The sequence below is a fragment of the Podarcis muralis genome, chromosome 5 (genome assembly GCF_964188315.1).
Source record: "Podarcis muralis chromosome 5, rPodMur119.hap1.1, whole genome shotgun sequence".
Classification (NCBI taxonomy): Eukaryota; Metazoa; Chordata; class Lepidosauria; order Squamata; family Lacertidae; genus Podarcis; species Podarcis muralis.
In genome coordinates, this window is record NC_135659.1 from 55,859,475 (window position 1) to 55,873,676 (window position 14,202).

At 41.6% G+C, this 14,202-nt stretch overlaps 1 protein-coding gene across 2 annotated transcripts in view; it reads right to left on the minus strand.

Moving 5' to 3' along the window:
- C5H6orf89 (chromosome 5 C6orf89 homolog) overlaps positions 1 to 14,202 on the minus strand; it is a 28,514-nt gene continuing 14,312 nt past the window's right edge. For both annotated transcript variants that reach the window (XM_028733995.2, XM_028733996.2), the window contains exons 4-8: positions 10,526 to 10,671; positions 10,286 to 10,419; positions 8,043 to 8,169; positions 7,411 to 7,534; positions 1 to 5,244 (exon numbers count right to left, since the gene is read on the minus strand). In XM_028733995.2, coding sequence (XP_028589828.2) covers positions 5,159 to 5,244; positions 7,411 to 7,534; positions 8,043 to 8,169; positions 10,286 to 10,419; positions 10,526 to 10,671 — 617 coding nt within the window. In that variant the 3' untranslated portion in view covers positions 1 to 5,158. The remainder of the gene's footprint in view (positions 5,245 to 7,410; positions 7,535 to 8,042; positions 8,170 to 10,285; positions 10,420 to 10,525; positions 10,672 to 14,202) is intronic.

Here is a 14,202-nt window from a genome sequence, read left to right on the forward strand (position 1 = left end):
TTTTAGTGACACTGTGTCTTTAATAAACAAAAAGACCCATATGGGGAAAAGTGCATCAACAGCTGTATTTAATTGCAAAAAGTAGAAATTGACCCCACCCACAAACATACAAATCTGACATATTTACATTATTTACAGGCATTTCCCAAGTATTTACAAATGGTTGCAATATATTAATCTATAATTGTTCATAAAATTGCATATTTACATTCTTTTATTAGAAACAGTTCCATAATTTGGTGTATACACTTGTCCAAAACTGTATGTGTACATACAGTTACTTTCCCTGTTACCCCTGAGCCATTATAATGTATAACAGTGAGCCATTTTACCCATATTCCCTGAACAGACAAAAAACATTAATAAAAAATAAAGAGTCATTTGTTCAAGTCTCAAATACAACAGGAAAGCCCAGCATTTCCCACATTCAATGAAAGAGCAAATTACATAGTTTCCTTTTTAAAAGCCATCATTTTCAGGCTTCCTCAAACTATACATTTCCCTACATAAGATAAACAAAGAAAAAGAGCCCAATACTCTGAGATGCTAATGCCTTCCATTCACTGGTCACAAAGCAGCTGAATTTCTTGACACTTGTGATTTGGTCTTTGTGGGCCCAGGGAGCCCAGAGACGCCAGTGTAGCTAATGAATCCTAAGTATGCTCATCATCTGGCAGAACAGTGGTTCAAGGAAGGCCTGATCCTGCAAGCCCAATTCATAACAAGTCTTAATGAAACGGGCTTGCCCCTTCCCTTTCAAATCTAAAACTCTCCAGATACCACACACACACACAATCTTCTCCCATTCTGCATCAGGAAGGGTTCTGATCTCTCTATCATTGTTGAAAAAGACTAAGAATGTTCCAAACTCTGCTTTGCTTCAGAAAAATTGCACAGGGCTTTTTAAAACTAAGTCTGAAGGTTGTCAAGAGGGGGGGGGGAGGAGAATCATGCCAATTTAAACAATAGATGTCCATGGAAATAGGTCCTAGGCAACTGGGAAAGCCTTTATTTGAATGCCTTATGACCAATAAGCTTCTCTCCACCCCATTCACTTCTTCCTGCCATTACTTGGATGAAGGTATTGAGGGGATGCTCATCAAATTTGCAATGACACCACCCTGGGATGGGTAGCCAGTGGCGCTGAAGACAGAACTGGGATTTAGGGCCCAAACTGACAAAATGAATTTCAATAGGGACACATGTAAGGTTCTACACTTAGGCAGGACAAGAACCAGCTGCACAAATATGAGATGAGGGACACTTGGATTGCCAGTAGTACATGTGAAAAGGATCTAGGGATCTTCGTAGACCACAAGCTTAACATGAGTCAACAGTGTGACGCAGCAGCAAAAAAGCTAATGCTATTCTAGGTTGCATCAACAGAAGCAGAGTGTCCCAATCAAGGGAAGTAATAGTCCCGCTCTATTCTGCTTTGGTCAGATCACACCTGGAGTACTGTGTCCAGTTCTGAGCACAACATAAGGAGGAGACTGACATTATGGAATGTGTGTGGGGAGAAGGGGGGACCAAGATGATCAAGGGTCGGGAAACCAAGCCTTACGCGGAATGGTTGAGAGAGTTGGGCATGTAGAGGAGGGGCATGTTGGAGAGAGATTCTGACTAAACAGGAGGAGGAACTTTCTGACAGTAAGAGCTGCTCAACAGTGAAGGAGGCTCCCACAAGAGGTGGTGAACATGACTTCCTTGGAGGTTTTTAAGCAGAGGTTGGATAATACATCTGCCATGTATTATCTAGTTGAGACGGCAGCATTGCAGAGGGTTGGACTAGATGGCCCTTGGGGTCCCTTCCAGCTCTACAATTCTATGATTCTATGTCGCGTCACTTCAGTTCACCAAGGCAATCTGATCTGCTCATAAGGAAAAATCTTTATTACTAAGAAACTGGCAAAGGATCTTCATATCTTGGCTTGTCAACGTTAACAACTAAACCTGCCAACCCATGGCGCCATGACGAGCCCCTCCTTAGGATTTTAGTCACAGGATTTAGGAATGTGCTGTAATTTCGGGCAGTCATTGATCTCTGTAAATATTGCAGCGCAGCAGATGAGACAGTTTGCTTCTTCAGAAGATGAAAAGAGCAAAGCAGGCCAGGGTACACTGCTAAGATCACAGAAGGAACCAAAAACATTTTCTTCGGGAAAGAATTAATGGCATGCAACAGAAGCAATATATAGGATTCAAGGGGTGTGAAAAATAGTGAGAGCCAATATTTGCATTTATTCCTTGCTGAGCTTCTCTTTTAAAAAAGTGTGTCACCAGAACATTTCATCACAAATAGCAACGGCGTTTGGAATTTGTCCAACTTCCAAGGGTTCTCAGCACATGCTTCCTGCAGACTTTTGGAAACTATTCCATTCTGATTGTACATCACAAACACCAATGACTTTGAGAGTTTTGCTTTGATGAGGCTGACTTGTCTCCAGAATAGGTTTCTTACGCTTAATATTTGCATCATTAGATACTTAGTCACAGGCGCTAACTTTTAGTTCACAATGAACCTGATCTAGGCAAAGATTATTTTCTATGTTTTCCAACCATAAATGCAAAAAGGTGCCGACACAACTTCTTTGGCCATTGCCGAAAAGGATGGTAACAGGTGCTTAAAAACGCTTCAGAATGGTAGCTTGCACTCCAAAAACCAGACAAGAGAAACTCTGATCTAATTGAATGCTCTTAATCAGTTGAAAATCAGAGAACTTGGAGCTCTGATTCTTGTTGGGCAATTACTTGTTTTAATTCCTTGCAGCTTGTGAAAGAGAAGGAGAAAATGTACTGGAAGTTTGAAAACAAATGATGTAAGCTCCAGAGGGAATGAGGCTTGGACATGTGCATAGCACCTCCTAGACAAAGATCTGGAAACCTATGCAAAGACCAAGAGCACGTGGAAAGCCAGTCCGTATGCAGGACAAATTCATTATCTTCGGCCAAGAGACTATTTCCTGACTGGCATTTGAGGTTGGGAAAGAGAAAGCATTTTTATGGGAACACTTGTGCAGCACATGTATAAACTGGCCTTTAAAACTATTCCTCTCTAGAGACCCCGAGTTGACTAAAAGACTGATTCTTCCCCACCCCCTGCCAACTATTAAGCAGTTAGCATCACTAACACAATTCCCTAAAATACAGGCATTTCACTATCAAAGCTTTGTTCATGTAAGTGTTGATCAATCTCTGTATCTTCCATCATGTAAAATTCTACTTTGGATTTGTTGCTATTTGCATTACTTGCAAGGGGGGGGGGGAAGGATGCTGACACACCACAATTCAGGGCAAACTGTACTCTGTGTAAATCTACAATAACCCTTGGTTAAAAGCTGGTACATAAGAATTTCGATACCTGCTAGCTTCAGTGTGTAAATCCCAGCAGCAGAGGTGCCAGGAGAGTAAAACGATGATGTCGCAAAACTTCTATTAACTTATGTGGAATGTGGTCCTTTTCAACTTATATGAACATGTTGTTCTGTAATTGCTCAATTAAATCCCTCTACTTTTTCATTAGAATTAAACAAAGTACGGTTTTCCTACTGAACTCGCAATCATCACAAACCTGCTTAAAATGATACTGGGGTTCTAATGTAGAGTTGTAGTTTTTCTTTATGGACTTCAAGCAGGTTAATAAAAAGTGTGAGAATTTCCTCTACGCAGAAAAGGGAGGCGGGAGGAAGGTTCACCATCTGGTTAAGGGAAACGCTAAAGAATGAGGCAGATTAAATGCCAACCCTCCAAAAACCCAAGTCTCTATAGTGCTGCCTCTTATTTATATACTGATCTTTTAAACACACATACAGCTAAGTTCACTGCCATATGCATCTCCCACTTAAGACTGCAAATCAGTTTATGCATGTTTCCAAAATAGAATATATACAGAAAAAAGGTGGCGAAGATGCAATCTGCATATTTGCAGAAAATCAAGTAGAATGGGACCCAGTTAGGGGCCCTTAATTGCTATTATCATAAAATTAATATATCCCACCTTATCTTCTAGCAAAGATAGAGAGATTGCTTGAATCTCCTCCTTAAAATTGACCTATATTTACAAATGAACTTTTTTTTTTTTTTACTTTTCACGTGGAAAGTTGCATTGTTAACTTAGCTGAAACAAAATAATCCCCAATAGAACATAAAACATGCTAAATTGTATGCCCCAGCCCTCATTACTGGGATCCGACTTCAACCTCACACATCTGCAAATTGTCTTAACGCAGCAGGAACCTAAAAGATTCACTCCTGGGAAGCAATACTACAAATGTAGACAGCACATGCTTGAAACTGATCCTCTCTAAAGGCACAGATGAGCCCATGAGCAGCAAGAGGAAACGCACAAAGCTTGGAAAGAGCTCAAGAATAATCAACATGTATTCAAAACCATGGATTAAGACATGAGAAAACACTAACAAAACATAGGGGGAAAGAAGAGGGCAAGATTATTCATGGCACAAGCCTTAAGAATCTGTTTGTTCCAATCCTGCCCGCAAAAGCATCCACCCATCAGCATCTTTGAAACAAGAGTTGGACAGTGTTCAAGCAAAATATGCACAAAAAGTTTTAATTTCCTAGGCAGTGATTAAATGAGACCAAAGTAGTCCAACCTAGACAGCTCAAAAAGACCTAGTTTTCAGAAGAGTAGTGCTTGGCATGTTCTGAAATGTTAAAAAAAAGAAGAAGAAACCCTCTAGCAAATTTGGCTGCTTGATGCAACTATTAGTCATTTTGAAAAAAATCTTGGATCTGGCATTAAACTGACCCAGGCCAAGAAAGCAGCAAGAATGCGTATCTCAACACTAGGGAAGAGGTGGAAAAAGAAATTTGTAGAGTGCATTGCACACTTGTACAGTGTGTCAAAAAAGCAATTCCATCCTCACCCCACACCAGAACACATCTGCTTTCAAGGAGAAATCTACACACAAGGAGGGGGGGGCACCTCCAACTCCTACCAAGATGTTTGAAGGGAAGGCCAAAGTTATCTTGAAGGTCAAGAGAAGATGCCCTTCTAAAGTGTATTCCTTCCTTCACTGCAGGTGCACAAAACGGGGTAAAGATACATCCTTGGAAATGGTGTTCCATTTTGTGTTCCATTTCCTTCGCCTTGGATCCCGAGTGCTCTTACTCAGCAAAAGGCACCTCTTGACAGTTTTTAACCGGCAGATCCATCACAAACAACAGTGGGTTCTGATCCCCTGGAGTTAAAGCCTGTTGTCCAATAATCCACATTTGCAAAACCTTTAGGGAGAAAAATGAGAAAACATTGGAAAAGTGACCTGCATTACTATTCTTTGTAAAGACAATGCTATTGACAGTCTTGTCTATGAACTGAGCTTACCTTTCAAAACGTACTTATACAGTGGTACCTCGCAAGACGAATGCCTCGCAAGACGGAAAACTCGCAAGACGAAAGGGTTTTTGGTGTTTTGAGTTGCTTCGCAAGGCGATTTTCCCTATGGGCTTGCTTCGCAAGACGGAAATGTCTTGCAAGTTTGTTTCCATTTTCTTAAAACCGTTAATACAGTTGCAACTTGACTTCGAGGAGCAACTCATAGCACGCGGTGTGGTAGCCTTTTTTGAGGTTTTTGAAGACTTTGGTGATTTTTGAAGCTTTTCCAAAACTTTTCCGAAACCGTGCTTTGCAAGACGAAAAAATCGCAAGACGAAAAAACTCGCGGAACGAATTAATTTCGTCTTGCGAGGCACCACTGTACTGTTAGGATTGTATCCAATGCTGTGTGTGTGGAGTTCTGCTCACAGAAAAGGATGTCCCTTCCTCTCCACTTCCTATGTACAGTGGTGCCTCGCAAGACGAAATTAATTCATTCTGTGAGTTTTTTCGTCTTACGAATTTTTCGTCTTGCGAAGCACGGTTTCAAAAATCACCAAAGTCTTCAAAAACCTCAAAAAAGGCTACCACACCGCGTGCTATGAGTTGCTCCTCAAAGTCAAGTTGCAACTGCACCTCTTCAAGCAATGCACCCTGGGCCTGGGTATTAACGGTTTTAAGAAAAAGGAAACAAACTTGCAAGACGTTTTTGTCTTGCGAAGCAAGCCCATAGGGAAATTCGTCTTGCAAAGCAACTCAAAAAACCAAAAACCCTTTCGTCTTGCGAGGCATTCGTCTTGCGAGGTACCACTGTATCTCCAAAATCTGCTCCTGAGGGTTCCCCAGTCTTCAGAGGAACCTTTAGAGGGTTCCTCTGAAGCAGATTTGGAGGATGCGGAAGGGGCGGCAGGGAAGAAGAGTGGGAAGTTCCATGGCACAAATGCAATGGCAGTGTTGAGTGCAACCCTTAGACTTGAAGGCTTCACTCCATCCCATAGAAATTAAATTAGAAACAGAATTTCCCTTTAAAAAAAAAATCCTCTCTGACTGTTCCTTAGGCCCAACAGGGAAGAAAGGCATTCTATATATATCTCCTGCCCCGCACTATTGATAAAAGAGCATCTTAAAGATTAAAACATTTACTACATCAAGTCATACAGGTTAGTTCTATTTTTTCAGAACCCTAAAGTTTTACAGAAACTTCCACAGTACCATAAAAAACTAATGAATGTATTGTGGTACATGCATTCATAGCCAGAAATCACTTCACTAGATGCACCCAGTGAAGATGGATCCTGTCCTATGAATTTCCATGACACAATATGGATTGTATCCAAAGTAGTGCTAAGTAATTCGTTCTGTTAGCATAAGGATTTACACCTGTGCAACAGAATTTCCCCCTTTCCTCCCCTAGTGCTTCCTAAGTCTGTTTCCCCAACCCTCTGCAGCACATTTGGAGAGGATTCTGTGCATGTGCAGAAGACAGGTTGTGCTAAAGGGATGAGTGCAAGGGATTCCACCCCACATTTCTAAATCTTTAAGGTGCCACGAAACTCCTTCATTTTTACTACAGTAGATCACCATAATTATTATGCTAGCACGCCTCTTTACACCTGAGCCCTTCTCTGTTCCTTTCCCACTTCTACACTCTCCTCTTTGAAATGTAGCAAATGTTAAGTCTAGTGTTCTATATCAAGATGGGTTTGCTTAGTGGCGTAGCGACGTTACGCAATATATCATGCCCTTTACCCTAAACAGTTGTTTGGCTTTTAACTGCTACAAAGCGCTGATCTCAAGCTTCCCACAATGGCGAGGCATCCTTCCAGGTTGGGAAAAGCCAATTCAGAATACCACATTGTGTATTCAGAGTTCATATTTTTTCCCCAATAGACAGGGTGTGGAATACATTTTCTCCTCTGCTGCATAATAAAGATTAGAACATTTAGCAGGGCATAATCATGAGCACCAAGCCACTGCTTGCCTTTTTCCAGAGTATAAGGTACAATGAGATGCAATGAATAGCTCCCAGAATGCAACATTTGCTGCAGTGTCACATCATCTGTATTTGTATTTACCAATATCCCCGGCTTCCAGCTCCACTATCACTGTTTTGCAATGTTCTCTGCACAACGGAGAAGGGATAACATTCAAGGTAAGCTGACCACTTCCAACCACAAAGGTGCTCTGCAGTCTGTATGTCTGAAAAATATGAAGATGGAAGAAGCTTCAAATTATCCCATGCCCTTTCAGAGCTTTATTGGAAAGCAAGAGAATGAAGGGACATTTCCCTGCCGAATTAACCCAGGCGACACAAAGATGCAGAAGAGATGACTACCACAGAGCTGTTTCCCATAACTACCATCTGAAGCACTTTGCCTTTTAGAATGGACTAGGTGCTCAATGCTACCTAGTACATGAGCACTTATACTCTTGGGGAGAAATGTGGACAAGTAGTGATCACCACCACCATTTATCTGAGACTGCTGAGCATAAGGCACATTGGGACAACTGCAGAAAATTGTGCATGCATTCCCCCCAAAGAAAGGGGACCCTGCCATTGTCTGGGGAAACATTTTCTGCTGATGTTTAGGTGCCTTTTTTTTCTTTTGTTTTGGGGTTCATGGTGTGCATTTTATTGTGATGTAAACTGCTTTGACCTTTCGGAGAAGCAGCACAAAAATATTTCAAGAAGCATTAAAATGCTCACCTTATCCTGAAGTCTTGAGTTGTGGATGAGAAAACAGCTTTTCAGAGAAATAGTCTTTGGAAGCAGCAGTGAAGAGAAGATGGGGAAAATCTCCTGCAGAATCCGAGTTTTATTCAGAGGATTTTGCCTATGGGACATTTTAGAGAACCAGACTGTGCTTAGCATCTTACATTGCTGCCAAGTCCCTTCAAAAGATATCCACCTCTGTCATCCTGAATCACTATTATTGCCTCCATTTTGCAAAAGTGACCAAAAAGCGGGGGAAAGCATAAGAATGTGATTTTCCCAGAGCTTGAACTACAGACAGGGACACCTTGGGATGAGTTCAGATCACCTATCACCTTCCAAGAAAACAATATGCTCAGGGAACAAAGAGGCTGATGCAACAACGATATATATATATATTTAAATGTCAAGTTCATTTAATAAAATGCTGATGAAGGGAAATAAAGGAAGGCGTCACCTAGTCAAACATTAACTAAAACCACATGGGAAAGAGTTTGGGAATCCTAGCCTATTCACCATTCCAAGAAAAGGGAGGGCAGGGACGCATTTTAGAAATCCCAGTGTGGGGATCCGTCATGATTCACAGCTTGATATTCTGCACCCAAACTGTCTAGCATAAGTTCATAAAGTAAGAACAGCACTGAATGATAGACAACACCGTATCCCACAATTACGAAGTGCCCAAATATGACTCAAAGCCTAAAATCTTTAGGTCCTGTATCTATGCACGCATTCGCTTTGGTTTAGGATTGTAGCCTTAAGTTGTTGCTGCATGCTAGTTTCTTTGGCAACCTCTAAGCAGCAGCCTCTGAAGTGAGCAGCTTAAATAAAGTGACTTAGGTGATGTTGTTGCCTTTGAGAATTTATCTCCAAGCAACTGAAGAGCCCTTTATTCTCTCTCACACACATACTTAACACTGGAGCAATTCAGTACAGTGGTACCTCGGGTTAAGAACTTAATTTGTTCTGGAGGTCCGTTCTTAACCTGAAATCGTTCTTAACCTGAAGCACCACTTTAGCTAATGGGGCCTCCCTCTGCCACTGCACCACCACACAATTTCTGTTCTCATCCTGAAGCAAAGTTCTTAACCCGAGGTACTATTTCTGGGTTAGCGGAGTCTGTAACCTGAAGCGTATGTAACCCGAGGTACCACTGTATGGGGCTGTTAGACAACATTTTAAACAGGAATTGGCAAAACCAGCACCCAGCATTTTTTTTGGAATAAAATACTCTAAATTGCAGGGGTAGGGAGAGATTTCTGCAGAAATTCTGTGGGTTGAACAAATTCCAGCCAAATATGGGCTTCTCTGATTCCATTAGTTACTCAATGCTGTAGTTGGCCTTTTTAAAGGCCTGTAAGTAGTGGCATATATTGGTGGCACCACTTGCATGCACTGTAGAGGCTTCTGCAAAGTCTGTAACCTGCACAATGTGAACTGGACCTCTGCTGCCCCTGCATTTGGGGGAAGATACAGGCATCTAAGAGGCAGAATTTGACCTTTACATTCTGGTACACCAGTGCTCTGTGAAGAAATAGCGAGGTCTTTACTGATGAGGGACCTTCTAGAAACTGTGGAAACCAAAATGGTTTTGTTGAGTTTCACATCCCAATTCCATTGTATTTTTCTGTGTATTTCACCTCGGCAACACACACACACCAAACTTTCCATCAAACCATGTTTGGAAAGAAATCTGCTGGTATTTTTAAATGCTTAAGGAATCCTACCACAAAAGGCCCTCTCAGAATCCCAAGGCACATGTGCCAAAATGCCACATTATAAATTTGACTGCTGGTCTGGTGTAGTGGTTAGAGTGTCTGACTAGGACCTGGGAGACCAGGGTTCAGATCCCCACTCAGCCATGAAGCTCACTGGGTGACCTTGGCCAGTCACTCATTTTCAGCCTAACCTACCTCACAGGGTTGTTGTGATAAAATGGCAAGGAGAACTTACGTACACTACCTTAAGCTCCTTCAAGGAAAGGTGGGATTATAAGTGTAATAAATATATAAAGGAAATAAAATTGAACAGACCAATTTTCCATTTGGGTCAAGATGATACATTACATATTAGAATAAGACAGCTACAAAAACAGCAAATCCACATCATCCTTTCTAGTGTTCTTCACCCGTCACCCACCCACCCAGCCTTTTGGAAGACGCATCCCAGAAAGTTCACTTGGGTCAAGTTCAAGAAAGTGTATGTGTGTGCAACTTCAGTGAATAGCTCAAACTCACCAGAAAATGTGAACTCCTTGCCCTGGATGACTGCTCCATCTCTCAGCTAATTCCTCCAGTATGATGAAATCTGTCAATCCAGGGTACAGAGACTGAAAATGCTTCATTTCAGCATAAGACCGATACTGTCCTGTCTTGTGAAAAAGAGAGGAGATGGAATGGTGTTTTTATGAGTTGTGTTTTCTCATACAACCAAGGAGTAGGCCCCATTCTGACAGGCATCCCACACTGTGAAGTTACCTTGATGAAGAGAGGCTGAGTTTGCAGTAGTTTTTCTGATAGCTGCCCTAGGTCAGCAGCAGCCACAAGGTTCTTCACGGAGCAGGAGCAGTTGGCAGTCTGAGACACATTCTGTCTACAATCCAAGCCCCACCAGTCTTGACACTCTTTGAAGCAAAAGGATATAAGTAGTTTGTGAGCCCCAAGATTTCACTTAAGCAAACAGAAACAGATTCCAAACATTACACTTGTCATTGCCGTGGACTATCATGAGATAATTCATTGAAAAGGAATCTTTAAACTTGATATGGGCAACACCTGTCACCCCATTTGAGAGCAAACAAGTGGCGCATTTCACAGTTCTGTCTCAGAATAAGCCCCCGCCTTCTTGCTGGAACACCCCCAGATGGCAATGCACAACATTAGGTACATCATTAAGAGGGATACATACTTGCTACTCAAATGTAGTAAGTGGTTCTTCCTAATAAAAAACTAGAATGGCTTCCACAAAGGTAAATTCCATGTAACTAACCTTTGAGTGTTATCCAACAGCGTCAGCAAGCATATGGATAGGAGAGATTCAGTAGATATTGTGTACTTGGACTGCCAAAAAGCTTTTGATAAAGTTGTTGATAAAGCTCATCAACTTCGGGTGGGTATTCCCCCTTAAAATAGGTCAACAAGTTCTACCACCTCTTTTTCTAGAAAAAAAGCCCTGCTTAACCCTGTGCTTTTTAACTTCTTCGTAAACAACCTAAAGTTAGGGGTGAGCAGTGAGGTGGCCAAGTTTGCTGGTGACACCAAATTGTTCAGGGTAGCACAAACAAAAAGGAATTGTGAGCAGATCCAAAATGATATTTTGCAACTGGGTGAACGGGCATTAAAATGGCAAATGTAAGCAAGTGTAATTGATGCACACTAGTGCAAAAAATCCCTATCTTCACCTATATGCCAATAGGGTCCAATCTGGTGGTGAATGACCAGAAATGAGACCTCAGTGAAAATGGCAACTGTGAAAAAAGCAAACTCCATGTTTAAAGGACTGAAAATAAAAAGAGTGTGTGTATTGACAAACCTATGGTGCAGAGGCATCTAAAATACTGTTATCACAGGGCGGGAAAAGATTCAGAAAAGGGCAATCAGAATTATCATCCAAAGTCCAACATTTGGACTTTTTTAGTTTAGAAAAATGCAAGTAAGGGGGTGATATCATACAACATAAAAGTATGCATGGTGTGAAGGAAGTAGATGGAGAAAAGCCTTTCTCCCTCTCTCATCACACTAGAAGCTGGAGTAATCCAGTGAAGCTGAAGGATGGAAGATAAAGGATAGACAGGAGGAAGAACTTATTCACAAAGCACATAGTTCAGACTCTGGAATTCACTACCAGAAGATACAGTAAAGGCTACCAAACTGATAGCTTAAAAGGTGATTAGACAAATTCACAGCAAATAAGGCTATCATTGACCACTAGCTATGATGGCTGTGTACTACCTCCAGTATCCAAGGCTATATGCCTCTGAATACCACCAGTTGCTGGGAATCACAAGAAGAAAGCACTGTCACGATATGGTCCTGCTAGCAGGCTTCCCATAGGCATCTGGCTGGCCACTGTGGGGGAAAAGGACACTGGCAAGATGGGCCTTTGGTCTGATCCAACAGGGCTCTTCTAGCATTCTTATGTAACAGGAGCGTGTGATTTAAAATACGGGCAAATTATATTTGAGGATCAGGCATTCTGTTTCTAATTTTAATAGGAAAAACAGAGAATAAGCAATTTGCCTGGCCTCAATGGAAATCAAATTTCAGCACTCCCTTTGGGGACTCAATCTCCTTTGATTAGAGAGACTTAGCTTAAATGATCATTTTACAATACTGTATAATACAACAAGATAAGTAAGGCTTTGTCTTTTATTGGTTATACTTTTTGTTGTTGTAGTTTGGAAGTGATGGTTAGCATATGACCCCTTATTGGGGGGAAATGAAGAGATGGTGGCTTATTTCCCACCAGGGTCTCTCCCCTCCTTTTGCAAATAGGTAACTGTAATCATGTTATACAGAACGACATCTCAGGAGAAGAAAAGAGAGGAGTTTATTCATCATTACACTTTTGAGAAAGGGATTCTCTCAAGAGACAGAAGAAACCACAGTGGTTAATTCTTTATGGCTTGTTCATTATCATCATTATTTATCAAATTTCTGTACCACCCTTCATCCAAGGATCACAGGAAAGCTTGCAATATCTGACTGAATGCTGTGTTTCATGTGTTACCTCTGGGATGTGTTCTAGAAAGATCACAATATGACTTGTTTGTTACTGGAAAACTTGCATCAGAGCCTTCTTAAAAAGATACTTGATAACGACATTGTATTCTTCTTAAGCACGCAATTCTTGATGTTTTAGTAAGCAAGAACAACTGCTTCAATGTGCACCTCCCAACTGCACAGAGGCTAAATTACAGAAAATCTCTGCCCAATGGGGCAGAAAGAATCAAGAAAAAGAGGTTGCAAATGATAGCCCTTCAGGGGGCCACATGGTATTGGTGGGTGCGGCCAGAGGTAAAGAGGGACAGAGCAATTAATTTGAATTTTACTTTCGTACAATAGGCTAGGTTCTACACACACTTGCACACTCCTCTCTATCCTAAAAGCATTATCAGAGCCCAAGGACACATTCTAGCCAGGCAAATGCACTCAGGAAGGGCACAGAGAGACAGAGAGGCTGGGGAGCTGCTGCATTGGCCCTAGGCCTGGGGATCCCCACTCCTGATCTTAAGGATCACCTTCTGTAACAAGCGATCAACAATGCTTCATTTGATTTCCTTCAGTACATCCTAACAGAAGACAATACAAAATTCATGGAAAAGGAGGACCGTTAAAATGCTTCTGATGCCTTTAAAGTCTTTGAAGCCATTTCAGGAGGTTTACCCAGTTTGAAAGACTGAGATGTTTAGCATCGCAAGATATAGAAGCACAGAGCAATCTGTACGGCTGTGCATTAATCACATCCACCAAACAGAGCCCAATTTATCTTTGCAGCCAATTCTGGGTATTTGCATTCTCAATTGCATGATTCAGGAGGTTTTTGTTTGCCATGAATAACCCACTCAAGTATTCCAAGTGGGCTTAAAAAAATTTGTTTAATCAATCTGAGATTTATTGTTGAGGGTGTTCCTTTGTACACCAGAAAGTGTGTGACTTGCATAAAAAGTGCAGTGGGAAAAGGGAGGGAGGGCAGCAGGCTAGCCTAGATTTGGAGAGAGACTGAAGGGTGACATGGAAGAATAACAGGCTGAGCAAAGAGCAGAGGCAATGCAAACACAGGAGTGTAGAAGAGGACTGAACTGGATCTTGACACAGTAGTCTTCTCTCCTCTACTACCTTCAGTTATACTCCTCTGCATTCATTTCAGATTATCAGTCTGTCTGTGGGCACACTGAAGGTGTATTTGGCCTTTAAGTGTAGCAGGCCTTGATCCGTTTGTAGCATAGCCAGTTCGTAAATTCTCAAAAAAGAATATTCAAGCTGGAATTCTGTAGCTAAAACATGTATGTTAAGGTTTCAAGAGCAATTGTGCTTGATTCCAGGGCCAGCACCCAGTTCTAGATGTGTCCCCACCACCAGTCCCTACTTTCACAAGTCTGCTTGCAGAGAGCAATCCTTTTGCAACTGCAAGCAGTGGGCCGACAAATATGCAT